A 26816-nucleotide genomic window follows, 5' to 3' on the forward strand; every position below is an offset into this window, starting at 1 on the left:
CCAATGGGGAGGCGGCTTGCGGCGGCCGGGGCGGGGCGGCGCGGGCGGCGCAGTCACATGACGGAGCGCGGCGCTGCGGGGCGTTGCTGGTGGGGGCGGCTGGCGGCGGCGCGACCATGGTGAGGGGCCGCGGGCGGGGGATGGGGGCGGCTCGCCGTGCCGCGCCCTGTGCGGGGCTCCTGCGCCGGGGGGGGGTGGCCACGCTGCTGCCCCGTGTGCGGGCGGGCGGCCGGGAGGGGTCCAGTGCAATGCAGCGCGGCCGAGGGGCAGGCCCGCCCGGCTGGGGCTGGGGCTCCGGCTCCGTCTCGCCGCCCCTCGGGAGAGCCGTTAACGGCCGCGCTCGGGCGGGGCGGGGCCGGGCGCAGCGGCCGCCGTGTGGGGCTGAGGCGAGGCCCGGGCCCGCCGCCTCCGCGGCAGCGACTCGCGCCGCGCGGGAGGCCGCTCGCGGCCCTGGGAGCGCGGGCCGGGCCGGGCCGCGCGGGGCTTAGCGGGGCTGCGCGGCGCCCCCGAGCGGGCGGTGGCGGGTGGCCGTGTCGGGGGGCAGCGGCGCGCCCGGTGGGAGCTCAGGTGTGCCTTAGTGCGGGGCCGAGGCTGTGTCGCTGCTGCCGCCGGGCTTGTGGGGCCTTGCTGCCCCCGCCACCGCCCTGCGCTCGGGGCTGCTCACAGCGCTGCCGGTGCCGCTCGCCGGCTTTCCCGGCGGAGCCCCTTCCCCCCGCGGAAAGGGTGGTGTCGCGTCGGTGGGCGCATCTTGCTGGACTTGGTCTGGAGCCAGCGCTGCTGCCGGTCGGGAAGGCGAACCTGAAACTTCGGCGTGAAGGCAGCTCTCACTGGGAAGCGTTTTCAATAGTCAATAAAAAGAGAAACAATCAATTTTCATATCCAAGGTTAAAAGTCTGCCGGCTTGGTGTATCTTTGTTGTGTTGCTTGGTACAATTTTAAGCAGCGTTTGTTATAACCGTTGCAGCATGTTGCCTGGCTCAGCTGGGGAGCAGACACAGTAATAACGGTATCTGGACAGTGAGGCAAGGACTAAGTACGCTATAAAGCAGGGCTTGCACAGTTCATGAGCTTTTGGGGCAGACTTGTTTTTTTTTAAAGCTATTCATTACCATGGGTTTAATGCTATATTCTTTAGGGCTGGACATAAAACTGGAATGGAAAAACAAGTGAAAATACTTGTGTGGTGGTGGGGAAAGCTAAAGCTACAGAGACAGCAGTCTTTCCCTCCCTCCCCCCCGGTGTAAATACTTTATGGTAGTGGTTAACTCAATGATGCAACTTTCTTCTGCTTTGTTACCTGTTTAGTAGTTTCCTCAGGAACTGATCCAAGACTTGTCTGGTCTCATGTCCTCTTCTTGATAATAGCTGATGGCAGATGGTTCAGAAGAAAATAAATCCCTAGTTGTTAAATGTGGGATAATTCCTTCTAACAAATTAGGTTCCATTGCTGTTTCCAATGGCTAAACTTGATTTAAGCCTTGAAGCAGAATGTTTAAATAGTCTTTAACAAGGTGGGGTTTTTTTTAGAGGGGTGGTGGTGGTCTTGGTCATCTTCAGAGTAAAAGCACTGTCCCCTGATTCTTGTTCATGTCCCAGCACTTACTGCCACAGGAAGCCACAGCTTGAACATGTGCAGATTATTTTCTTCTGTTTGGTTCATTTTCTAGCTTCTCTACTCTGAGACATAACAGAAGTTTTGGAGCTACTTTCTGTATTGCAGAGTAGTGCCTCATGGTGTAAAATGTCTATGCATTTTCGTTAATGCCAAGTAGCTCAGTGAAGTTTACAGCCACACATTGTGTCAGGCCAGGCGTCATCTGTAGGCTGGCAGTTCTCCTGATCTACTTCTGTAGCTAATCTGTTATCTGTCTTAGGTGGCAAAAATATTAAATGTCTTGTTAGTGATCGGGTGCTAGGTAGTCCTAAGAAAATCTGTCTAGGATGAGGTAGAAAAACTTGGATAAACCTCTTTCAATGTGTTGCTAAGAATAAGCAGGTGAGTAAATGGGCAAGAAAAGTCATGGGTGGAATAGGGTGTAAGCATTATCACTTTTATCTGAGGAAAAGTACTGAATTACATGGAGAGTAGATGAAAATGCACGTCAGAATGAAACAGAAGCAAAACATTCTACTTTGTTCTGTTATTTTATGCTGAACATCCAGTTTAAGGTTACCAGCACTTAGGCTGTAAAGACTGTAAAATCTTGCCTTGAATTCTGCTTTTGTGTTTCAGTACTACATAATTTCTTGCATAGTGCCATTTACTAGATTTCTTTATTTAATTGCCTCCCAAAAGCTAAAATGCTTGTTTCAGTGTATTGGAAAGTTATCTCTAGAGTGTGGCTGTCTGAGCAGAGTCTTAAATACAAAATTCAGTATGAATCTACATCTTTCCATAAGCATTGGAAATAAAGTGGATCATACATAGTACGTAACATTTACTTTGTGTGTTCAAGATTAGTTGCTATTATGAAGGTAAGCATGGTCTAGAATTATGCTTGCAGTTGTGATAATACACTTATGGTCTTATTTTTCTAATTATTACCCTCACAGATAATTTTTTACCTACTCTGATCAGCCAGGCAATTAACTTCTTCCAAGCTAGTTCTGGGTCAACCCCCCCCCCCCCCCCCCCCCCCCGCCCCCGACAGCTTACATCTCATTGGCATTCAACTGCCAGGAAGAGCACTAAAAGCTTTTATAAGAACTAAGTTCAGCTGCCCTGTGTTGTGGCCTCTGAAACATGGATGTGGTAAGGTATGATAGTCCTTTCTTCAGAGGTAGATAAGGACTGTGCTTACTTGTATGGAAACTGATAATGCTGCTGAAAAAGCAATTCTCTCATTTCCTAGTGCTCACTGTCTTCTGTTTGGCTTCAAAATGGAAAAAAAAAAAAAAAAAAAGACTGAGGGGGGGAAAAAAATGTAGCAGAACATCTTGTTCACATCATCTCTCCTTTTTGTTCATCATTTCTTATGTTTCTAGTGGAGGTGAGGTTCAGACTCTTCTAAAGATGTGCATTTTGGTCTAAATGGCTATGCCGTTACCGTGACTTGCTCACCTTGTGTTCATGCAATAGTTCATACTTTACTGTACATGCGCTTGACAAGTGAGGACTCTTGTTTCACAGCTGTGCATTCTGTGGCTTGATTACTGTGCACTGCTGCTTTTCTCTATTGTCACAGTTGTCTTAACTTATATTAAAGACTTCTGTTGTGTGAAGATTGGAACAAGAGTCTGTACTTAAGTTGCATTTTCAATAAAATAATACTTGAAAATATCTTCCTGAGTGGAAGTGGATTTGAAGTGGAAGATGCAGAACATAAATGGCTTTATTCAACAGTATATCTGACAAGAAAACTGGTTTCTAGTTTGGTGTGAGCCCTGCTAATTATTACTGACAGTCTTGCTGTATATTGCTTTCAGAAAAGCTTAGTTGCTTTTTGCTGCTGCTTCCTCAAACTTCAGGCTTATGGATCAGCTTATGTGTACCTGGTACTTGGTAAGAGCCAGCTGACATACAGACCATATATATAGTTCTGTAGTTCTGGAGCTTATTAAAGCAAACAGAGAGGCAAGGGTAAGTTGGTGAACTCAGACTTTGAAAACTGAAAAGTAAATAAAAGTTAGAGCTTGTTAGGAGGTGCTGCTGCTGTTAGATGCTTTATCTCCTAGAAGTAAAGCTCCTACAAACACAACACTTCAGGCTGCCTCAGTTGCATGCTTGTCATTGTCAGTGGTGGGTTATCTCGGTGCCTGTTGAACTGTAAAATGCTGGGATTCTCTTTTCTTTAGACTTACAGAAAGCACAATATCCCTTTTAGTAAAGACATCCATGTTTAGAATGGTTCACCTTCCCAGTCTTCAAATCAGAACTGATATGAATATAATGTTACTCTTAGCCTTGGAGAGATGCAGAAGGAAAAAAAAGTGAATCTGTTGTGATAATACTTCTATGCATCAACTCAGTAACATACTTATCACAGTTCCAATACTAAATACAGCGTGGAAACCTGCTGGTCAAACTTAAAATGGGAATGAAAACACTATCAGTGTCTTGATGCATACAGTTTTGATGCAAGGCTGACTCTGGAAAAACTGTTCACTATGAATGGCAAAACTAGCTCTAATAAAGCAAGGCTTCAGGGTTCTGTTGTTGCACTAGTTATTGACAAAACAAAATGGTTGAAGTTTACATAAGAAAAATGCGTGCCTTCACTTAGGTAATATTTCTGATGAGAGCATTATTGGTATCTGAAGCTTTGCCTCAGACTAGTAGTAGTCGTGCTTTAGCCAGTGGTTTTCACACTAAAAGTAAGTGAACTGATGCATGTGCAGTCTGCCAGCCACTTTGGGGGGCTGTAGGAAGTCTGGTACACTTTAGCTTAGCGTTGCTGTCAGAAAAGCTTTCTGTTTCCTACCCCTCCACACAAGCTTTTATGTGGCTGTAGGGTGAGCTAGGTGAATGCTAGCTTATTAATCAGCTGAGCTAGTTCTCTAGCTGATCGAGTGCTTTACTGCCTAAACAGCTCTCCCAGCGCTACATTGCCTCCTGAACTGGGAAAGGTAGCTGCATAAGCTTGATATGCGTTAGGAGAAGAGGACTTACGAGGCTGTAGTTAGTGTTAAACATCATTCCACTGTTTCTAGCTATGCTTTAATACAGCAGTATTTGAAGTGGTTAGAGTAAATGGCATTGACTTCATTAGTGACTTATGCTCTCTAAAGCCCTAGTATTAATTCAGGAGATTGTAGGGTATGACAAGTTTTCTGGTATAGACATCGTTCAACTAGTTGGTTAAATGGTATTTTGATATTTGCTGTTGCCAACTAGTCGCAGCACTGTCAGTTTCTGTTACTTAAAAGTCAAACCTCTCATGGAATAAAATTTACAGTTACAGCAAACTTTTATTGGCAGAAAATACTTGCTTTACAATTGGAAATTTTCTAGAATTTGTAGTTATTCAGTTGTCTGGAAAATACAGTCACCTAGCTGTGGATACTGCTGCAGTGTTACGGCTTTTCCTTAGGTTTAAATGTTCCTCTGAATTTCCTGCACTTTATGTAGTTAACTATAAAGAGAACTTTGTAAGAGATGCAGTCACTTTAATTTGCACAGATAACTTTTCTGTTGACAAGACTAAAATCTGGTTGATTAATTATTGTGCACAATTTGAATGTTACTGAGGCACACTGTCATGGAGGTTCCTTCAGCCAGCACTTCTATCTCATAACTTCTTGCTTGAAGCAGGATTACCACCAATGTTAGATCAGGTCACCCTTGGCTTTGTGTCGCTGAGTGATGAAAGCCTCCAAGGGCAGAGGTTCCACTGCTTATCTGGATCTGATCAAGGCAAGGACAGTATTGCATGGCATCATCTGTTTTCCATATCTAAAAAAGCACATTATGGAGAAAAAGCAGGGGTTACTGTCTGGGATTCTGTTTGGAGATCCCAGTTACAGAACAAGAACCCAGTGAAATAGTGGATGTGGAAGGATGGAGAAAATAGGGGTGTTCCAAAGCCACAGTCATTAGATTGTTGTTAAATTAAAACTTCTGTATTTTATTGAAGAGCTAAATTTTAATCTCTGCCCTTAACAGATACTTATGGGGCCTCCAAACCTGGGATGTATGGAAGTAAATGGTACTGAAGATGTGTTTTCAAGAACGCTAGGGTGATGGAGTTCATAGCCTGCTAGCTTTTTACCAAGACAGTGAGTTGCAAAGGGGAGATCAGGAGCCTTCCGAACACAATAGATGAGGGGAACAAATACAAATAGTTACTGAAGCTGCAGCGTTGGAGGACCTGCTGCAGGAATTGCTGTGTACATAAACAGTATTTGTCAAGACTAGAGAAGATGCAGTTGGGACACAAGGTTAACGCTTTTATCTGTGTCACTGTTTTGAAGATGCTACATGAAAACAACCTGCAAGATTGGGAGAGGCTAGGAGGCTCTAGCGAGATGTTAAAGACTGGGCCTAAACAATAGTTGGATGGTGGCGTTTCCCTGTACGGAGATAGCAGGAAGGGTGGATCCTGATGGGGAGAGCATTAGGTGTTCTGTCGAGTTCAGTACGAGTTACTGGAGACACTTATGAGGAAGGACTTGGGGTTTGAGTTTGGAGTGAAGTAGATTTGAGACGCCTTGGAAGATAACTCTCAGGACTGATGAGAGCAGTTTATATGAGCATCTGTCTGGTAGAGGGCAGGGAGTAGCTGCAGTAAGGAGGATCCATTACAACTGGATGGCTGTAAGCAGTGAGTTTTAACGAGTGTGATAAGAAAACAGTATGATACTTGGAAAGGCAAATGAGTTTGAAGTTGTTTAAGCTGAGAAGGCCTAAAATGCTCTGCTTTGAGGAGAGATGAGAGGAAGAGGGGCAGTGGGACAGGTAGGGGACATTAAAAACTGTCCCTTTTCTTCAATTTTCTATGCCTTTGGCAAGTTGTTTTTGCCTTGCAGAAAGGTAACTGTACTTCATGCTTTGCCTTGCTTATCTGAAACTTACCCTCATTAGGGTTTTGTGGCTCGGTGGTTAACTGATAGCTTGTGATTTGTGTGTACGGGGAAGGGTCTGTGTGGTTGCAGTCTGTGCGCTCCAAGGCTTTGCTCGAAGTTCTCTGGAAAAGAGCAACAACACTTGCTCTCAGTGTGGTGATGCCTTACCATTCTCCTGAAGCTGTTTCTTGCTGGACATGTCACACTGGATTCTTGACCTACCAATTTTGGAAGAGGAGGGAGAATGTGATCGTATTCTGTCTTGTGGCTTTGCTCTTCGAGAAGCAAAGCAGCAGTGGTGCTTGTAGGCTACTCATAACCCATCTTCTTCCTGAATTTTTGTGGAAATAAATTTGGGAGCCAGAAACTTTCTCCCTTAAATATACATATTTTTTTAAAGCAAAATCTAAAATGAGATATATCCCTAGCTGAGATGAGGAAGATCACCATGATAGTATTACAGTTTTAGGGAAGAAAATTGACAGAAATTAAAGCATTTCTTAAAGAGCAGGAATTAATCACCTCTACAAAAAACATTAAATGGTACTCTTGGTCTGAGAAGTAGCATGGGATTATCCATTCAGTAATGGATTTTATTAGATTACTTGCTATGCTTTGTGTGCAGCAAGCCATGCTGATTCAGATTTATGAGCGTGTGAACAGAAGACTCTTAGAGCCTGCATACTAGTTAAAAAACAAAACACACTGATACTTATCAGATCTATAGGCATAGGTTTGCTTGTGTTAAGTGTGTTGTAGAAGTTGTTGGATAGAATCTGTGCTCTGAACTGTGGAGACTCAGTTTGAATCAACAAGTCAAATAGCTTCATAAGAGTAACTGATGTCCTGGTCTTTTTTCTTCCAGCCAACAACACAGCAGTCTCCTCAGGATGAACAGGAAAAACTCCTGGATGAAGCCATTCAGGCTGTGAAGGTGCAGTCTTTCCAGATGAAGCGATGCTTGGTAAGAATGTGGCTTTTCAAAATGCAGTGAAATTTCTTATCTGCTAGGAGTAAACCAATCAATACTCCTCTCTACTGCTGTGAGGAAGCTTAACCCTTTATGGATCATTGTGGCAGAGGCTTTACAAATAAATGAGGCAGCTCCTCGATGGGAATGAGCCGTGAGCACTCCTAATGTCACTTTCTGATATTTTTTGTTACAGTATTTGATAGGCTAAAGGGTAAAGGTGTCAGTCCACCTACTCTCAGTTGACATGCTTGCACTTGAGTAAGCCTGAGCTGAAAATAAGCCTGCCACTTGTCTTCAAGAAGTTACTGCTCTGAGTGCATTTAATGTGAAATTATGTGATGAGAAGCTGTTCTTGTCTACCTCCAGTGTATTTTTGCGCTCCCCATGTTGTCTTTTCTTTGTGTGAACCACAGACTGCTAGTGGATTATTCTCTGCAGGGTAGCCTGTCTGCTGCTCCATAGGATGTATCTTGTAGGGAATAGTTGTAGCTTGATGCGTGGATTTCTCTGTGATGGAAAAGACTAATGGCTAGTATTGTAAGGCTTCAAATTTTAGCTGATGCAGGTAAATGACATGTGAAGCTTTCTTAGATTTGAGAAATCTATTTTCATTTAGAGAGACTACTTAAAATTGTGGTGAAAGAACTGAAATATTCCCATATGTTTTCATGTGCTTAGACTATTTTGCAGCCAAATAACAGTAGCAAGAAAGGTAACCTCTCTTCCAGTTTTATACTGTGTGGAATGCTTTCAAAATCTTTGAAGGAATTGCGACTGGGCTGTTCACTGCTATGGCTGAGTGACAATGTGTTTTCTGTTAGAGTCCGGCTGTTTCTTCTTTTTTAATGTTGAGTTGAGCAAGTATGTATAGGTGGTAGATTATAAGCTTCTCAAACCTGCAGTACCATGTAACTGTATGATGCTTTGTTATATACAACCTAATAAACTGGCTTTCAGGAAAGTGTTGTTCTTGGGTGAGGAGGAGGGGGAAAACTTGCTCTCACTCTTAGTGGTCCCTGCTGGTAATGCATTTCCACTGTCTGCTGGAGGATACCTCAGTAGATGCCAGTGAGACACAGACCAGGTGAAGAAAAACTTAGTTCTGTTTTGTTCGCTGAATAGAACCAGAGTGGTGGGTGGGGATTTCTGCATAAGCAAAGCCTTCAGGTTTTTTCTACCATTGGTACTACAATAATTCATTGCTGTAGCTCTATCTTTTTTCAGATAAAACAGTATGTTGTCTTACTACCTTCAGATGTAATGTCCCACTTATCTAGGGTGGGCAATATAGTGCAAGCCAGATAATCCTAACTAAACCAAGTGGTTTAGTATAACTCTCCTGATACTTAATCTCTGTGTGTCTTTTTTAAAAAGCTAAAAGTGTAACTTAAAAATTCTGTAGTTGCCTAGCATTCCTCCTTATAGGCTATTCTTTTTTTCTTCCTAAAGGACAAAAACAAGCTCATGGATGCTCTGAAACATGCTTCCAACATGCTTGGTGAGCTCCGGACTTCTATGTTATCTCCAAAGAGCTATTATGAGCTCTGTATCCTTTGAAGATTAGGGAAATGGTTGAAATGATGAGTTTGGGAATTTTTTTGGAGGGGTGGTGGTGGGGAACGACATAGCGACATCTCCTTGGTCTCAGATATTTACTAGTGCTCTTCTGCACAATATCTCGTTATCTGGATGTGTTGTATGAGAATATACTCTCTCTCACTGTGAAAATTTACTCTTTCTGATATAAAGTAAGTCTTAAGTCTTTCATATCCTCCTTTGGGAGTTTTTGGAAATTCAATTCTAAAAAAACCAGCTGTTCAAAACAGTTCTGCTTGCAGTATGCTACCAAAAATCTGTAAAACAGGCTTATTTGTCCTACATTATTTTAGATTTTTAATCCTAAATCAATGTCTTAATGTACTTATTGGTCCGTGTAATGGTACATGAAGAGGAAGCTTCTTATGAGATTCAGGAATAGAATGTGAATCTATTCAAATACTTCTACTTTCTACATGTGTGCTGTTGAGGGAGATATTTCTCTGAACACACAGTATGTACTTACTCTAGATACTCTGTTCCATCACGCTTTGCTTACTACTTTAACTTAGCTTCTTGGGTTTTTTGCTCTTTTCTAGTATGCTAAAAAAACAATTGAAGGGGGAGGGACTTTAATTTTTGCATGTTCATCCCAAGAGTGGTGGTTACTTTCTAAGTACTACCTACTCGTGCCTGATTTTGAAGCTTGAGCTTGTGTTTGGAACAGAATCTTTCCTCCTTAGTGTGAATGAGCAAATTGCTCACTAAATCTGTAGACACTAACTTAAAATCCTTAACTAAGAGAAAGACATGGCGATTTCTGATGAACTACACTACCTGGAAGTTTACCTGACAGATGAATTTGCCAAAGGAAGGAAAGTGGCAGACCTTTATGAGCTAGTACAGTATGCTGGAAATATTATTCCAAGACTGTAAGTGTGTATATGTTTAAGGGTGTTTCTTTGCAACCTGGTGAATACTGACCAGACTGATCCCTGATAATACTTGACTCTACCTTCTTGCATGACAGCAAGACTTCATTTTGTAACTGTAAATAATCTCTACATACTTTAAGAGTGGGTTCCTATGAGACTTGGGAGATTCAGGCCAAGAGTGCAGCTACAGAGGTCAGCTTTCTTCCTACCAATGTTCTGTTTTTGCTTGTAACTGAGATGGAAGCACTTCAGTCTGGAATAAAGGAAGCTTTTGGCTAATTCTCACTGACCAGCTCTTTACCCAAGTACACCATTCTGATCAGTAAGGCTGACTACACGCTTTCAAACTTTCTCATAATCTGTTAATGGACTTGTAGCTGAGGATCTAGGTATATGAGCAGTACGGGCTCTATAGCATCTGTCTTCTATTGACATGGTGAGTAGCAAGTGTGAGAGATGGAAGCTGAATATTTCTGTAATTTAACTCTTAAAAGCTTCTGAAACACTAGTTTTGTATTTTTGGATATATTTAGTTATAGATTAACATGTTACAGATGATACTGAAAAACTTAACTTTAAGTATGTGACTGTCAGACTGGAATAGATCTTCTAACTATTTATACTTAGAACTCAGATATTTTTAAGCACTGCAGTTTTTAATTCTTGGTCTTAAGGCCTGGAAGATGCTTGGAAACACCAGGCTGCATCCTCACGCGGTTCCTGGACTTGAGCGTAGTGATTTCTGCAGTGCATTAGCTCTCAATTATGCAGAGCTAATCTTCCTTTCTACCTGTTTGATGTAGGCGCTAGTTCTTCCTGCGGAATATATGTGGTGCTTTAATGGAGGTTCTACACACAGGTAGGTGTGAGGTAGAGGAGCTCGCAGGGTTCAGGCTTACAAACCAAATTTGAAGAGTTTCTGAGCATTACGTATCTTTTCCTTTAAGCCAAAGAGGAGCCCAAGTATACTGCGGTGTCACTCCTTTGCAGCTTGCATGTTCCTTTTGCTATTGCTTGATACAGAGATGCTGAAGGAAAGAGTACAGGCCTGGGGATTTCTGAGGAGTGCAACATCTATTCTGCTAGACTACAGTGTGAAGGAAGTTTAACTGATCCACAGACAGAGTAGGCATTGAAAGCTGACTAAATGTCTAAACAAATTATGGGACTTAAATGACATCTAATTCCTTTCCATGCTTTGGTAATACTGTCAGGATGGGAGAAGTGAGCAGTTGCCTTTAAATGTGCTATTGTATTATTATGTTACAAATGTATTATTTGATTCTGCCTTTTGCAGATACCTCCTGATAACAGTAGGTGTTGTCTATGTCAAGTCATTTCCGCAGTCCAGGAAAGATATCTTGAAAGACCTGGTGGAGATGTGCCGTGGAGTACAGCATCCTCTAAGAGGCCTGTTTCTTCGAAACTATCTCCTGCAGTGTACTAGAAATATCTTACCAGATGAAGGCGAGCAAACAGAGTAAGAAAAACAAGCCAGAACTTTAAAATGATTGTTTTCAAGAGAGCCTAATTATTTTTTTTCTGTATTAATCTTTTCAAGTTTGATATATTCGGGTAGATATGTCTTTTTTTAAAAAAACAAAACAAAACAAAAAAACCAACTGTCAGAACTCCTTAGACTTGGCTGGTGTTTTGTCTATTAACTCTGAAGTTTCTCTTCCAAAACTAAGATTTCTTATGCTCATTGTACTTGTAGAAGCGAGGATGAGAACCTTTCTTATAAACCCAAGCTTCCTGTCATGCACTTCCCCCTTCACCACTGCATCTTCTTAAGAATTGGATGTCTACAAGTGGATGGAAAAAGAGATCTTTGATGGAAGCTTTTCTGTTCCTAACCTGTTCTTAATTGCAGTGAAGAAACCACTGGAGACATCAGTGATTCCATGGATTTTGTGCTGCTGAACTTTGCGGAGATGAACAAACTTTGGGTGCGGATGCAGCACCAGGGCCATAGTCGGGACAGAGAGAAAAGGGAGCGAGAAAGGCAGGAACTGAGAATCCTAGTAGGCACAAACCTGGTTCGCCTCAGTCAGTTGGAAGGTGTTAATGTGGAGCGATATAAGCAGGTGGGATGTCTGTCTGTCTTTTCCAACTTCTGGTATTTTTAACAAATGAAACCAGTTCAGACTTTAAGATGAGCAGCTCAGGAAGTGTTAGTTCTGCTAAAAGTTGAATAATCCTGGTGCTTCTAGAACCCCTCTTCATTTGAGGAATTTTTGAATATTAATGGAGCTGCATGAAGTGTTGTGAGGCTGGAGACATCACTTACATATTTTCCCGCAAGCTTGTCTGCAGGGTTGATTTGGAATTTTAATATTTTCTGCCCTGATTCCCACTGTTACTTACCTTTAGCTAGCTATTCTGTATGTATACATACAGTGTGCTGTGATAGACTTTACCAGTTGAATGAACTTATGCTTCCCAAAGCAAAGTGATAGTCAAGGTAAATATGTATTATTCGGAAGTCTGAACTGTTTCTTGTAAGCTCCACCATGTAGCTGCTGAAAACAGTTTTGAGCAGTGTCATTGAGACCTTGAGCAGTGGTACATGCTAGCAAAGCTAGTATTCTAGATATCTCGATGCCTGAGACCAACAAAACTTTCTGAAGGATGGAGCTGCTGAACTTGGGAACTGTTCATCAGAAAGTCCTTATGTAAAAAGTAGTGTGAAGAACCTTAGCATATTGCTTTATTTGAATTAAAGGTATATGTCTGAATATAAACCTAGTGACTCTAAAAGCACTGCAAGATTTCTTTCTATTCCAGATTGTTCTACCTGGAATATTGGAGCAGGTTGTAAACTGTAGAGATGCTTTAGCTCAGGAGTACCTCATGGAGTGCATCATACAGGTAAGCTGCTTAAATTCAATTTCAGAGATGATTTTGAACACTGGAACACTTCCCCCTGTGCTTCTAGTCAGTCAGGCTGCTTTCACCCCTTCCTCGTATGAACTGGAGAATTTCTTGACTGGGTCTCTTGTGTAATGGCTTGACCCACATTATTTTTTGCCAGGTGGGCAGACTGGGGATGCATCCGTTCTGCCCCCCTCCTGTTGTAAAGCTTGTAAGCTATCTGGGCAGCGGGGACTGCAGTGTGAACTGTGAGTAATAGGTAGCTGGGCCATCAAGTTAACAATTTGTTTTGCATCTCTTGTTTCACACCCTTACAAGTCAGTCAACCTGGGGAACGCTAAAACACTCTGACAGACTGTATTTGTGCGGCTGTCTACTTTACAATGACTCCTGCATTTTACTACTGTGTAACAGTGGACAGATTTGGTGTATAAATTTATAACTATTGATCTAAAACTTTAGGTTTTCCCAGATGAATTTCATCTCCAAACCCTGAACCCGTTTCTCAGAGCCTGTGCTGAGCTGCATCAAAATGTGAATGTGAAAAATATAATAATTGCTTTAATTGATAGGTGAGTGACCAAGGGGGTGGAAACTGGCTCAGAATTAAGTATGTGTGTACAAAGCAGGTGATATCTTTCTAGTGTTTGGTAGCTTTGAATTTTTCATACTGTTTAACTTCACTGTTTCCATATCTTTTTGTCACTGTAATTAAAACTGAAGAATGCTTGATATCAATAGTTCCTGCTCTCTGGATTCTGCTCTTGCAACTTTCAATGAATCCTGCTTCAAGGACTGATGAAATCTGTAAATGGATTAAGTCAGGAAATGAGCCATTTAGGCTCGACCAATTTCATGTTTCAGAACTTAAGCAGCAGTTGTGTTCTGCTTTGGCAACCTTATCAGTCATAGGTACATCATGTGGACTTGAATATTCTAGTGGCTAATCATATATCCAGGGTACTTTATCTTCTGATTTTAATCAGAGAATATAACATGTGCTTCTTCATAAAAGAGCAAGAAGCTAGTAGGAAGCGGAAGTCCTTTCTTAATTATTAGTTCATCACCAGCTTCATGTCTGTTCTCCCAAAAGATTTTTTTTCCTCATGGAGATTCTATTTAAAACTGCTTGCATTAAATATGGGTATTGGGGAGAAATCTGAAGTAAAGTTTTAGTTTGTATCCTGAAAGGAAACAATGTAGACTGTCAGTGAGTGTCTGTACTTTAGTGTTGCAGAAAGTGCGTTTATGTGGTGAGATCACTTTATAGCATCAAAAAGTCTTCTCCTTGTATTTGGCTTCCATAATAAATTTGTACACAAACATACATTGCATGACTGGTAAATGTGCCAATGTGTGGACTTCAGTTACCACAGGGATCTTGAGTCCTGCTGGCATTTAGCAGTGATGAGGATTGTCATGGCTTTATCTTCTATAGTACCTGGAGATCTAGCATAAATATTCTATATACTTAGTATTTTGGAATTGTTCATTTAACAAATCTGTAGTTTTTCCCCAGGTCACACAAAATCTTATTTGTTCAGGACTTGAGTCTTTTTAGAAACTTTCCTTGGTGTGCGTTTGGCAGGTGGACAGCTCTGCCTCCATCCAGAGATGTTCTCAGGAGTTCCCTTGTTTCCTATGGTTTGTTGCCTCAGCTGAGATTTTCATAATTTTTCTGCTAGCTGCCTAAAAAACAAGCATTGCCTGTAACTGATCTGCTTTAACTTCTGAGTCTTCAGACAGTCTTCAACAGAGTTCAGCAGTCTTGAACAGATATTCACAGGATCTTTTGCTGGGTTCTTACTTTAGTATGTAGTAATGTAGTTCTGGCAAGGAGGCTTTCCTTCTGAAGCTGTTGCTGTCATGTCTACCTAGAGGCTTTAAACAGCTTTGGTATCACTTCCACAATAAGTTTTCTATTCTTACTGTTGCAGACAAGCAACAGTAAGCAGTTGACTGGTGAACCTTGCTGTCTTCCTACAGTCTTATCCCTGCTGTGTTCTGTAGGGCTACTAATAGTGTCTGCTGGAGCCTTCCCATTTGGATATAGGCAAAGGATAGAAAGGTGGAGGTGTGTGATGATTATCCTAGGTAGGAAGCATCAGTTTCTCTTTGTAGTGTGGCAACTTGTGCTTTTTGCTGTAGCAGTAGGCCCCAGTGTTAAATATGAGTGTATCAGTTCTTAGAACCCCTGTGTGCAGGGGAGATGTTGCTCTTCTGTTTGTGTTGAAGCCATCTGGAATGATTGTTGCACACTTTGGTACTGTACAGGTAAGACGTGGATCTGCCCCTGTACAGGTGGTGCTCTGTTGCATTGCTCATCTTGATTTCAGCCTGACATTGGATAGCTGATACTGAACATGGGCGAAGCAGAGGAAGCTTGGGAAGCTTTAGTCCCTACGCCAGTGAGGCTTTCCTATTGACAGAATCTTTCTGAAAAGTCTTGTTACTTTGAAATCTTTCTGGACTTGCTATCCTATTCATGGCTTCTAATTATCTGCCATCTCTCTGCAGCTTGGTGAGATGTTTTGTAGGCTGTCAGGTTCTTTGCCTCTGAGTTGTTGCCGAGGCAAGCTGCCTTGCTCCTTTGAGAACAAGGAGAGATTCTCCCTGGCTTTAGAAAGTGTGCTTGTTACTACCCCTACAAAATGTAAGGGTAGTTTAGCGTCTGTATCCCCTGGAAGTGAATTCTTTTGGCAACTTGACCTTCTCTTACCTGCCTCTTTGTTTCAGAGCCAAAGCTTATTCTGAATCAGTTTAGAAACACTGAAAGTAATAACTTTATATAAGGATTTCAGTCAGGTGGCTTTTCCTAAATATTCTTGTAAGTCTTTTTGTACTTAATAATAGAATAATCTTAAACAGAATAAGGAAGCAAAGGTGGCAAAGCACAGCAAGTACTAGCTTCCTATTCCCTGCAGCAATTCTTCTTATCTGGTATCTGTGTGTGGGTGTTTTTGTGTGTTGGGGGTGTGTGTTCCCCCCCCCCCCCCCCCCCCCCCAAAAAATGCTGGTTGGAATGACTTGCTCCTGTTACAGATAGAGCTAGCTCTGCAACATCTATCAGATGCTTACTAAACAGCCATCTCTTACTGGCTTTTTTTCTCTAAAAGATTCTTTTTCACTTCAAATTTGCCTTACGCTTTTTTTTCCTCTGCAAACAGTGAAAGTCTGAAACATGTTGGTCTGTCATTAGCTTGGAGACAAAACGTAGTTAAGTCTGCTGACTTAGTTCCTCTTTCTTCTGGAGACCATTTCTGGGAGGAAGCTATTGTATGTCTAACTTGAGTGATATCACTAATGGATATAGGGTATTTGTTCCTCCATCAGGCTACTATATACCTCTTTCTCTGCTGGAAAGAACAGAATACGTGCTGCTAGGTGAAGAGCATGTATTATAAAACTTGCCTCTTGCTTTTTCTTCATCCTGCTGCCTCTGCCAGCACTCTCTTCCAGGACTGATACTTACCAGGCTCAATTGCCCTTAAGACTTCAGACTTCCATGAACTTCTGTTTCACTTGCAATAGAGCAAGTACACAGTACTAGAGGACTTTACTTCTTTTTCCTGCTGGTTTAATGACTCAGATATGAGGAATGAAACTATCCTGACTGAGCTCTCCTTGCTCTGTTACCAGGTTAGCTTTATTTGCACATCGTGAAGATGGACCAGGCATCCCAGCAGATATCAAACTTTTTGACATCTTTTCACAGCAGGTTGCTACTGTTATACAGGTATGTGGGTATTTTTGCATGTAACTTATTTTCTGCAAAACTGTGTGCTGCTTTTTTTTTTTTTTTTTTAAATCAACTCAGTGCTTTCTTAAATTTCAGTCTCGCCAAGATATGCCCTCAGAGGATGTGGTATCTTTGCAAGTTTCTCTCATTAACTTGGCTATGAAATGCTACCCAGATCGTGTTGACTATGTTGATAAGGTGTTAGAGACGACTGTGGAAATATTCAATAAACTTAATCTGGAGCAGTAAGTAAACATCTCTTGCATTCTTTCTGGAGTAGTCATTAATATTCTGACCCTAAAATCTTGACTTCTATGCATGTAAAGCATGTCTCCTTGCTACCTTGCAAAATGTGGTGAAATGTGAGATTACTGTTCTTGGGCCCTGTACAGAGGGTCATAATAACTATCAGTGGGAAGGGCTTGACTAACCTAAACATTCATCTGAACATAAATCTTGCTGAGTAGCTATACAGATGCACAATGTGTATGCCCAGCTGTGTGTGGTCATTATCTATTCATCCCTTAGAGCATGCAGGAGTTCTGCTGAACTGGCAGCCACAATCTCTGCTTCTGGTGTCTGCAGCTGTACATCCCAGAGAGCAAGATGTGACTTGTTTGATACCATATTTCCTGTCTCCCTAGAAGCAAGTAGCTTAGGTGTTATGGTATACATCAGAATTGGTATTGAGGCAGACTTGCTCTAAATCTGTGTGAACTAGTAATTAATTGCTCTTTTTGCATATATTTTCTTCTAGTATTGCAACAAGCAGTGCTGTTTCAAAGGAGCTGACTAGACTTTTGAAAATTCCTGTTGATACTTACAACAATATTCTGACAGTTCTGAAACTAAAACACTTCCACCCACTCTTTGAATACTTTGATTATGAGTCCAGGAAGAGCATGAGTTGTTACGTGCTTAGCAATGTATTGGATTATAACACAGAAATTGTGTCCCAAGAACAGGTATGACGTAAGTTAACTTCTGTGGCGATTCTAGAAATCTAAACTACTGTGTGAAGACTTGAAAGCAAACACTAAGTGACCTCATGTAGGGCACGCTATGCTTCCCCCCCTTCCCTCTGCCTCCATCTTATTAGCACAGGCTTTATCCCACTTGATAATTCTTCTACCCTTGTCCTCAAATATTTTTTGTGCATATCCTGCCTAATCTCATCCCAGAGATGACTCTTTTTTAGGGTTGAACAAAGACCTGGAATTTCTCTAAAACTAGGCCTATTACCTTAAGTCTGGATTGTGCTTTTGAAATATGAGTTGTCTTTGTACAGCCATGCTGTTCCAATCATGTGAAGAGGGACCCTTCTTCAGGGAGTAAAGCAACTCAGTTCTAAAGCATCACCAACTAATGGACTTTGTTAGTGCTCTGTCAGTGCTGAGTGGCTATTAAGGTTTTCATAATGGCTATTAACTTAGGTTCATATACACTGATCCAGTTTAAACTGAGCTTATGTTGCCTTTAACAGGTTGATGCTATCATGAATTTGGTATCCACCCTGATCCAGGATCAACCAGATCAGCCTGCTGAAGACCCTGATCCTGAGGACTTTGCTGATGAGCAAAGTCTTGTGGGAAGGTTTATTCATCTTCTGCGTTCCGATGACCCTGACCAACAGTATCTGGTATGGCTTCAGTGCTTCTAAATAACTTTTGTGCCATGCAAAGTGACAGTTTTTATATTACGTACTGTAAAAGGATTAAATATATTTGGGAGCTGGGCCATCACTCTTAATTCTAGTATGTTAACTATAAGTGCCAACTAAGGTTGCATGTGTTCTATTTAAACTTTGTTCTAAGAAATTGATTTCTCTATGATAAAAAGTTCCAAGAAACTTAGCTCTTGGCAAATCTGCTGTGGGCTAGGAAGTGAGTAGTAGTCTCTTATTCCTTGTTTAAAATTCAGAAGCCCTTACTTATGGATGGTGTGCTGCTTTCCAGGTCTATTTGAAAATAAACTGGCATAAATATATCAAAAATGTGTGTTCTGTGGAACCTAATCTGCAACATATTTGCCTCTGTAGGCTTTATGTAGCCTTCTGAGGATAATCCACTATTCTGGCTTTATCTTATTTTAAAATTTCAAATGATCTCCCTATAGTGAGAAGTGCATGTCTTAGGGTAGAGGGACAGGCATGCTCTGTCTGTGCAGAGCTCCACAGGCTGTAGAAGCTGCTCAGAAGCAGGCTGAAGATGTGCTGAAGTTGGATTCTGTTGTAGATTGTTTAAAGCAAACTGTTGCTGCTGTAGAGCTCAGAGGCTTGGGTAGGGACTCCTGTGTAGACATGGTTAGTGTGCCTGAGAAATGAAGCTGGTTGACTCTCCACTTTACTTTTTAAATTGCAGCAATATCAGACTGCATAAGCAGTAGACCAGTATGAGGTAGACCAGCAGAACATGCTACTCACAACGCTGATGGCCATTTAGCTTGGATTAAAATGTCATATAAAAACCACTGTTTGGAGTGTAGAGCTTTACCGTAACTACTATCACTGGAAGTAGCATAGTTTTATGGCATGTACAAAGACTGGAGACACGGATGCTCACTTGTTCCAGGATCTGCTCTTTGCTGAAAGTGTTATTTCAGAGTATTGCTAGAGGAGGGCTATTGGTCAGCCAGGTCCCCACTACTTTCAAGAGCTGTATGAGTTGACCCTACCTAGCAAGCCCCATCTTCGTATAGGAAAAAGCAACTTTTTGCTAATGGAGAGCAAAGCTTCACTCAGGGGTGCTGACACAAAGGGAGTTGATGCATTTATATCCTAAAAGACTTTGCATAGCTAGAAATGTGTTGAAACTGTTTTTGTGAAGATACAACAGTTCACAGCCTGAACATCAGGCAGTCTGTTTTTCCCATCTAGCCATGCTTGTTTATAATCAGTGATCACCTTTAAATGTCATTAAAGGACTTATTAAATTACCTCTTTGATAGAATTGTGCAAGCTGCTGAACAACTTTGAGAATGCTTAATGATTTAGTGATGAGTACCAGAGATGCCGATATCAGAATTCTCTTAAATTACAGGAGCAGTAGGAGAAATAAATCTACCCAACTCTAAATGAAAATGCTGAATTTCAGTAACTGACATCAAATGGTGCATTCTGTATGGAAGATATCTGAAATGCAAATTCAAAAACCTTAGTGCCTCATGAGCTTAAGTGGTTAATACAGTGACTAATGGGTGATTGGGTAATTTCTATTTAATCATGTTCTTATGTACATGAATTCTAGATGTAATATAAAAATGTAGTCATGTATAGAATTGGACACCTGTGAGCTTCATTTGTAGTGTTTGTTTCGAAGTGGTGGTGGGACTGCTGTGCCCGGAAAGCATTTCTGACTGTAGTGACTTGACATCTTTGCTCTGATAATTAAGTGGGATTTTTTTCTTTTTTTAATCAGATTTTACAGAAGTGCTAGTAGATGTTTGAGTTAGTTTTCGTGTAAAATATGGCATATTCCTAAGGTGAAAAATAACACTTTCTTCTGACTCCCTTTCTTTGAAAGGGAGTGGAGTATTGCCAACATGTGATGTTTCAATTGCTTGGAATAAGGTTGATTAACTTATTTTCTGACATCTGAAGTTCTTGCCATTCCTAAGAGTTTTGGTTATGAGAATATATGAATGACTCTATCAGTAGATAGAAATAATTGTAGCATAAGGGGAAGGGGAGAAACTAACAGTACAAACAAGTAGAGCTCCTCTACCACTTTTCACAGATTTAGAACCAGTGTGACATGCAGAAGAATATAACATGCATGTTGTGCAGTTAGTTTCTGCTCAAAACTGAGAAAGGCAACACAAAAACCTAAGCTGTCATGAGCAGAATGAAAAGCTAAACAAGCAAAACTGGCAGGGGTTTGGAATGGTGCGAACATGACGCTATTGTTGCGTTCTCTCAGGGAATCGGCAACCTCACTGATTTAGGTGTTCAGGCAGTTTCCTCAATCTAACTTGCAGGCGACTGTGTAAGAGAATTGTAACTCGTGTTGTGTTATGAATAGAACTGTATGTGATGTCACTATTAAATGCAAGCCCAGGCAACTTCCGTCTTGCTGCACAATCCAGAATGCATCTGTAGTTAATAAAGTACCGTTAGTGTTGCATAGTACTTATTAAGCAGCTGTAGGAGAACTTTAAATATCATGAAGTTACAGATATTGCACAAACCTAATTCGAGTAATGTAGTCCCTAGAACACATTTTAATTTATCTGATACTAACTTCATGTCTTTGTCCCTGTTCTTTAGAATGTGGATTATTATAGCTGCAAATACCATACCTCTTTTTCCAGAATTCTCTAAGCTGTTAATCCTTCTGTTTTAGATCTTAAACACTGCTCGGAAACATTTTGGTGCAGGTGGGAACCAACGTATTCGTTTTACACTGCCACCATTAGTTTTCGCTGCATATCAGCTTGCTTTTCGCTACAAGGAGAACTCTAAAGTGGTGAGTTGAGCTCTAGGTATCTCTTATTTGCTTCCTTTTTGCTTTCCTAAAATGCATTTGGTCTGGCTACAGCTAATAGTATACTAAGACTTGATACAGGATGTTAGGATTTTTTAATTCTCTTAAAGCGGATTATTGCTTAATATGTAAATGCTTTTTAATACAAGGAGGTTTTTTATCAGTTCAGGTTATCTCAACACTTCAGGAATGGTGAAGCAGAAACTGGCTAGTCCTGTTTACTTGGGAGGCTGGCCTGTACAATGTTTTTTTTTTTTTTTTTTTTTTTTTCTGTGCAGACTATAGAACTAGGATATTGAGGGTGATGGCATAAAACTGATTTAAGTCCAGATGCCAAGCTTCATAAACTTCTATATCTGTAGCCAAACTGTGTTACTGCTTCTCAAAGCAAGTGCTTCTGTGCAGGTTAGCTCATATAGCAGTTGCAGAAGTGTGCACACAAAAACAATCTCTGTTCCCAGTCTAATGCTTTCTGATTGAGAGTTACCTTAAATATGCATTTCCCCTTATTGTGATGATATATGGTGACGAAGTAAATTAAAATGCTGTCTGTTAATTTATCCTTTACAGTGAATGTTTAAAACTCTTCCATTTGTGGTTAATCCTCCAACAAATTACTGAATGATTTTTTTTGTTATTTTTATTCTTGCCACTTTGCTCATTAGGCTCTTGCTCACTTAGGTTTAAGCACAGCTCTGGTAACTGCAGCTCAGTGTAGACTTCTGAGAAAGGTTCCTATGAGCTGATAGGAAAAATGGATGTGAGCCTTTTATAAGTGGAAGAAGAAATACTTTGTGAAGACCCACTGAAGTCGGCACAGAATTTGCTAGGACACTTCTATGCCAGCCTGCTTCTACCTCAGTAAATAAGTGACTGGGGTAGCATGCAGAAGATGAGAGATTGGAGCATGTAACAGCTCATATTACAGTGTAGATCATCTTTGTCCTTATAGCAGTGGTCTTGTTCAAGCTTTGACTTGTTTCACTTCTCTAGGATGACAAATGGGAAAAGAAATGCCAGAAGATCTTCTCGTTTGCTCATCAGACCATCAGTGCTCTGATCAAAGCAGAACTGGCAGAGCTGCCTCTCCGGCTCTTCCTCCAAGGAGCACTGGCTGCAGGAGAAATCGGCTTTGAGAATCACGAAACTGTGGCATATGAATTCATGTCCCAGGTAAGAACATCCAACTCCTGTAGTCACTTTCTTGCACCTTACATCTGGCTTGATTCAGTTTCTTTAACATTTAACTGTCTAGTGGTATTAAAATAAATCTGAAATGATTAATAGCTAACACTACTAGGTAGAAATTCTTGATCTTCATTCTTGCTTCCCAGGCTACTATGGAATTAAGCTCCATTGCTACTGATTTGAATACTCAGTCTGACAACATGTGGTATGTTGCAATGCTGCCTCCTACACCTATAGTTGGTTCACTGGAGGAATGCAGCTTTCTCAACATAAAGTGTTCCTTTGTTGGTTCTGAGACCTTTTCCCAGCTCTTCTTGTCTAGCTGGTATTGTCCTGACCACAAGCCCTCTCCAAAAGGTCTCTGAAATTTGCAGTGTTCACATCTGTTGTGCTGGGCTTTGCTAATAAAATCCTTGTATTGAAACCTATTATAAATTACTGTCTGAAAATGCACTTAACCTATAATTTTATTTGGACTTAAGTCTTACTAGTTTCAAATACTTTCCTGGGACCTCCCTCCCATCAGATATTGAACCAATGTATTTCATGTTATCCAGGTTGCAGGTGTTGTCACAATCTTTCCTCTAACACAGCTACTAATGCACACTCTTAAACTGAGTCTGTAACTCTGGCTTTTTTCACTGCCTTATATCAGCTGGCATTGTGGTACAGCTCTGGAGACAAGTAGTGTGACAATTACATCCCTTCTATTAGAGATACAGTCCAAGATTTTGTCATGTGGGTTCTTTCAAGGTTCCTCATCCATACAGCAGCAGTGCAAACACTTTTTGTACATGCTCTGGTCACTGACCTAACACAATTTCTGCTGTGCAGTTGTGTCTTAAGAACCAAATCCATTTTGAGGACTATATTGGCTATTAAAATTCCTTATTTAAATGGATGTTTGAATGAGGACAGCTTCAGTCTTCAGTTTACATGTGAGGATCACTTTTTCCTTAAGTGGTCGTAAACAAACGTACCTCTTGCAAACTGTTTTTCAGTCTGTGGCTTTAACCTGATTCTGACAGTTTCTATGAAAGATCTCTTTTCTGCCCGAATTATTTAATGAATATAAAACTTTGGACACTTTATGTCACTAGCAACTGTTTGTTCTTTTCTCTAATGCTTTAAAGCAGTGATTAAGACTCTTGCCTCCTCCCTCGAGTAGGCCTTCTCTCTGTATGAAGATGAAATCAGTGATTCAAAAGCACAGCTGGCTGCAATCACCTTGATAATTGGGACATTTGAAAGGATGAAGTGCTTCAGTGAGGAGAACCATGAGCCTTTGAGGACTCAGTGTGCGCTGGCAGCCTCTAAGCTGCTTAAGAAGCCAGACCAGTGCCGGGCTGTGAGCACTTGTGCCCATCTGTTTTGGTCTGGTCGAAACACTGACAAGAATGGAGAAGAGGTAAGAAGACTAAAGCTGCAACAGTGTAACACATCCTACCTCTGAAACGTAGCAGGGCCTCCCTTCTAAAGTGTGTGTGACTTAATGATGTAGGTTTGATTGGAGTGTATTCTAATATGAAGCTTCTAAATCTCACTGCAGTATAAACTACATAAATACAACAGTGGAAACGCTCAAGTTTAAAAGTGGAAGTACCGTGCAAGCTTTTGTAACAGTCAGCTAGTTTGGCTCTCAAAGTACAGTCTGCTCACTTAACTGCGTCTTGCATATGTCTGCAAGTTAGCTGTGTTGTACTTCAAATTCAAGATAGAAGTTGTTGAAGTCAAAAAATCGTGCGCTCTGCAGGGCTTCTCAAACAAATGAGTACCTATAAAGAGCAGTGAACTCTGCTTCTCGAAGTGTGCACTTGTGTGCCTATTATTACAAAATGGAACTTACCAGATCTGATAACTGAAGGCTTTCAGTAACTCTGGTGATGTTATTGCCTGATTTGAGCATAAAGCTTAGCCAAACTGGTAACAGCCAGGAAAGGTAAGCTTTTAATGACAGCTTTTTCTACAGTTTTAGTTTTGTGCAGTCTGTTTCTGTGGCAGACCACCAGGAAATACCATATGCATGCCAAGGAAAGTAATACTGGAGCTCATTAAGGTTCTTTTATTTCTTGTAATCTGGTGTTTCTTCCTTCTAGCTTCATGGAGGAAAACGAGTGATGGAATGCCTGAAAAAGGCTTTAAAGATAGCAAATCAATGCATGGACCCTTCTCTGCAAGTCCAGCTTTTCATAGAAATTCTGAATAGATACATCTATTTTTACGAAAAGGAAAATGAGGCGGTGAGTGAAAATACCTTATCTTTTCTTAACTAAAGAGCATTTCTTGGAGCTCTTCATTCACATTTATACCCCTAATTATGTCTATTCAGCTTGCTCTGTAGTTTCTCATGAGAGGCACAAATTCTGGCAATATGGCCAGTCAATTTACCCCCATGCAAAAAAACCCCACCAAACTGCACATTTCATTGCTTGGAAGGAAAAAATATTTGCAGTCTAGTTCTGAATTTAAATTGTGAGACTTGGATACCTGAAGTATATAATAGATCAAAATCACCTAGGACTTGGAATCTTACAGCTTTCTCTTCTAACTTTAGAAGTACATAACTTCCTACATACTGGGTAAGGATAATTATTACAGCTGTTTAAGGTCATTGGTAAGAGTGCCACAGAGTTGGTGTGAGCTTTAATTTCTAAAAATTGACAGGACTTCATGTACCAGCTTAAGGTGTGCATCTGAAATCTGAGATAGTTACCTCATACATTTTAGTTGATAACTAGCAAACTTACTCAGTTTGAAGAAAAAAAAAAAAAAAAAAACTGCTTGATCAAGTACAGATTTGATCAGGAGCAGATGTTAATGAACACCCTGTGGTGAGAATCCCTAAAGAGATTTTAGGGACTTGCTAGTGACTTTAGAGCTCTACTGTAGCAGGAAGCCAATTCAGTTGCTGTGGTGTAAGAGATGCTATCTGATAGAGATTAAAATCAAATTCTGGATTACAAAACACTTGGCAGATTTGTAAGAGTAGTTTGTGGATACAGTGGTGGTCTGTAGCACACTTTGCTATGGTGTTTTATGTAATGCTGGTCTTGGCACCATAGATGGCTGTGCCATTCTTAGGGATCTAGTCACTCCCTAGGAAAACTTGTGCTAGGAATCTGATGTTGCAATCTTGACTGATGTCTGAAGGAAATGGATTATATTAGAGTGCGCAGAAAAAAATTAAGTGCCTTATTTGTTTGAAGTTTTTTCTTTATATATTGAATAAGTCACTGGAGAGAAATGGTTTAACAGGCTCTTAACATTTGGGGTAGAGGGGTCACTTTCAAAAAATTCTGAAATCCGTGTTGTGCCTTGTGTGAGGACCAAGAGGAGGCAGAGTCCAACAGTTTGTCTGCATAGTCTTGTCAATCACACTATAAAGAGCTAGTACCAATAGTTCAGAGACAAGTCTGTTAACAAATGTCTATGCACTTGCATAGTGGTCTTGTTGACAGTTTTAGTTCTGTATATCTATCTTCTCCTGTAGGTGACAATTCAGGTTTTGAATCAGCTCATACAGAAGATTAGAGAAGATCTCCCAAACCTTGAGTCTACTGAAGAAACTGAACAAATTAACAAACATTTTCACAACACACTGGAGCACTTGCGTCTGAGGAGGGAATCGCCAGAATCTGAGGGGCCAATTTATGAAGGTCTTGTCCTTTAAAGAAGATACACACTGTACTTGTTTCTTTTCCTTTACATACCGTATGTTTTTTAAGATAGATTCATAGATTGTGCCTTTCAGAAATGTCAAGTTAAATTAACGTTCATGTGTTCAGTCTGGCACTTCAAACACTTGTGTTGAGTACCCTAACAAACTTAAAAGGTTGGACCAGCAACTACAGGTTTCATCAGTTAGCATGACTGAAACTTTCTTTGAAGTCCATGTGACATGATAGGGCTCTTTCAGTTCTGATTTCTTTTCTGTCTGTTCACTGTTGCTTCTGTAGCACTAGAGTTTTAAACTGGCAGTGACTGTCATCTGAAACTGTGTCAGACTTTTACAGAGCATCAGATTTTTGGGATTATTGTATGTCAGATTCAGCTTGTGCTTTTCTTTTAATGCAAGTTAAGACTAAGTGTAATATTTTTCCCTAAAAACTAGAATATATTAATGCATGTTTGGAGAGTTTTAAAGTACCATGTTCAAAAACAGAAGTTATATTTTGCATATTAAGGCTCTGTGACACTCAGTGAGGGCCAGTATTGTGCACAGGGCATATTTATCAAGATAATTTTGTTCCAAATAGAGAAATTGCAATCTATATAGAATATGTATAACCTTCATTACTGTAAATTTAGGGGAAAATGCATTACACAAGTTTATTCAGTATCATGATTTTGCACCAGTGAAACAATAAAGTTGCTATTAACATCCTTTGTTTCATGTCTGTTCAAAGGCCACAGTTGAACCTAGTGCCACCTTGTGATTAAAAGCAAAGCAACTTATGCCTTGAAGGGACAGAATCAAGGCATAGTTAACTCAGACAAGCTAACAGTTCTATTGTATAGCAGTAATCATTCAAAACTAACATACATCCCCTCAGCAGTATTTGGAAGAATGTTCATGTCAGAATGCTTTT

General features: G+C 40.8%; 1 protein-coding gene across 1 annotated transcript; it reads left to right on the forward strand.

Annotated features, from left to right (window-relative positions):
• Nucleotides 1–12: 12 nt before the first annotated feature.
• Nucleotides 13–26610, forward strand: VPS35 (VPS35 retromer complex component). Its single transcript, XM_064519604.1, has 17 exons — nt 13–119; nt 7367–7465; nt 8924–9020; nt 9819–9942; nt 11243–11425; nt 11819–12032; nt 12733–12816; nt 13282–13391; nt 16459–16555; nt 16655–16803; nt 17316–17523; nt 18042–18197; nt 20899–21021; nt 22033–22212; nt 23396–23635; nt 24324–24467; nt 25718–26610. The coding sequence occupies exons 1-17, from the start codon at nt 117–119 to the stop codon at nt 25895–25897; spliced, it is 2391 nt and encodes a 796-aa protein (XP_064375674.1). The 5' UTR covers nt 13–116; the 3' UTR covers nt 25898–26610.
• The last annotated feature ends 206 nt before the right edge of the window (nt 26611–26816 follow it).

Source organism: Dromaius novaehollandiae, chromosome 13 (genome assembly GCF_036370855.1).
Source record: "Dromaius novaehollandiae isolate bDroNov1 chromosome 13, bDroNov1.hap1, whole genome shotgun sequence".
In the NCBI taxonomy this organism is placed as follows: Eukaryota; Metazoa; Chordata; class Aves; order Casuariiformes; family Dromaiidae; genus Dromaius; species Dromaius novaehollandiae.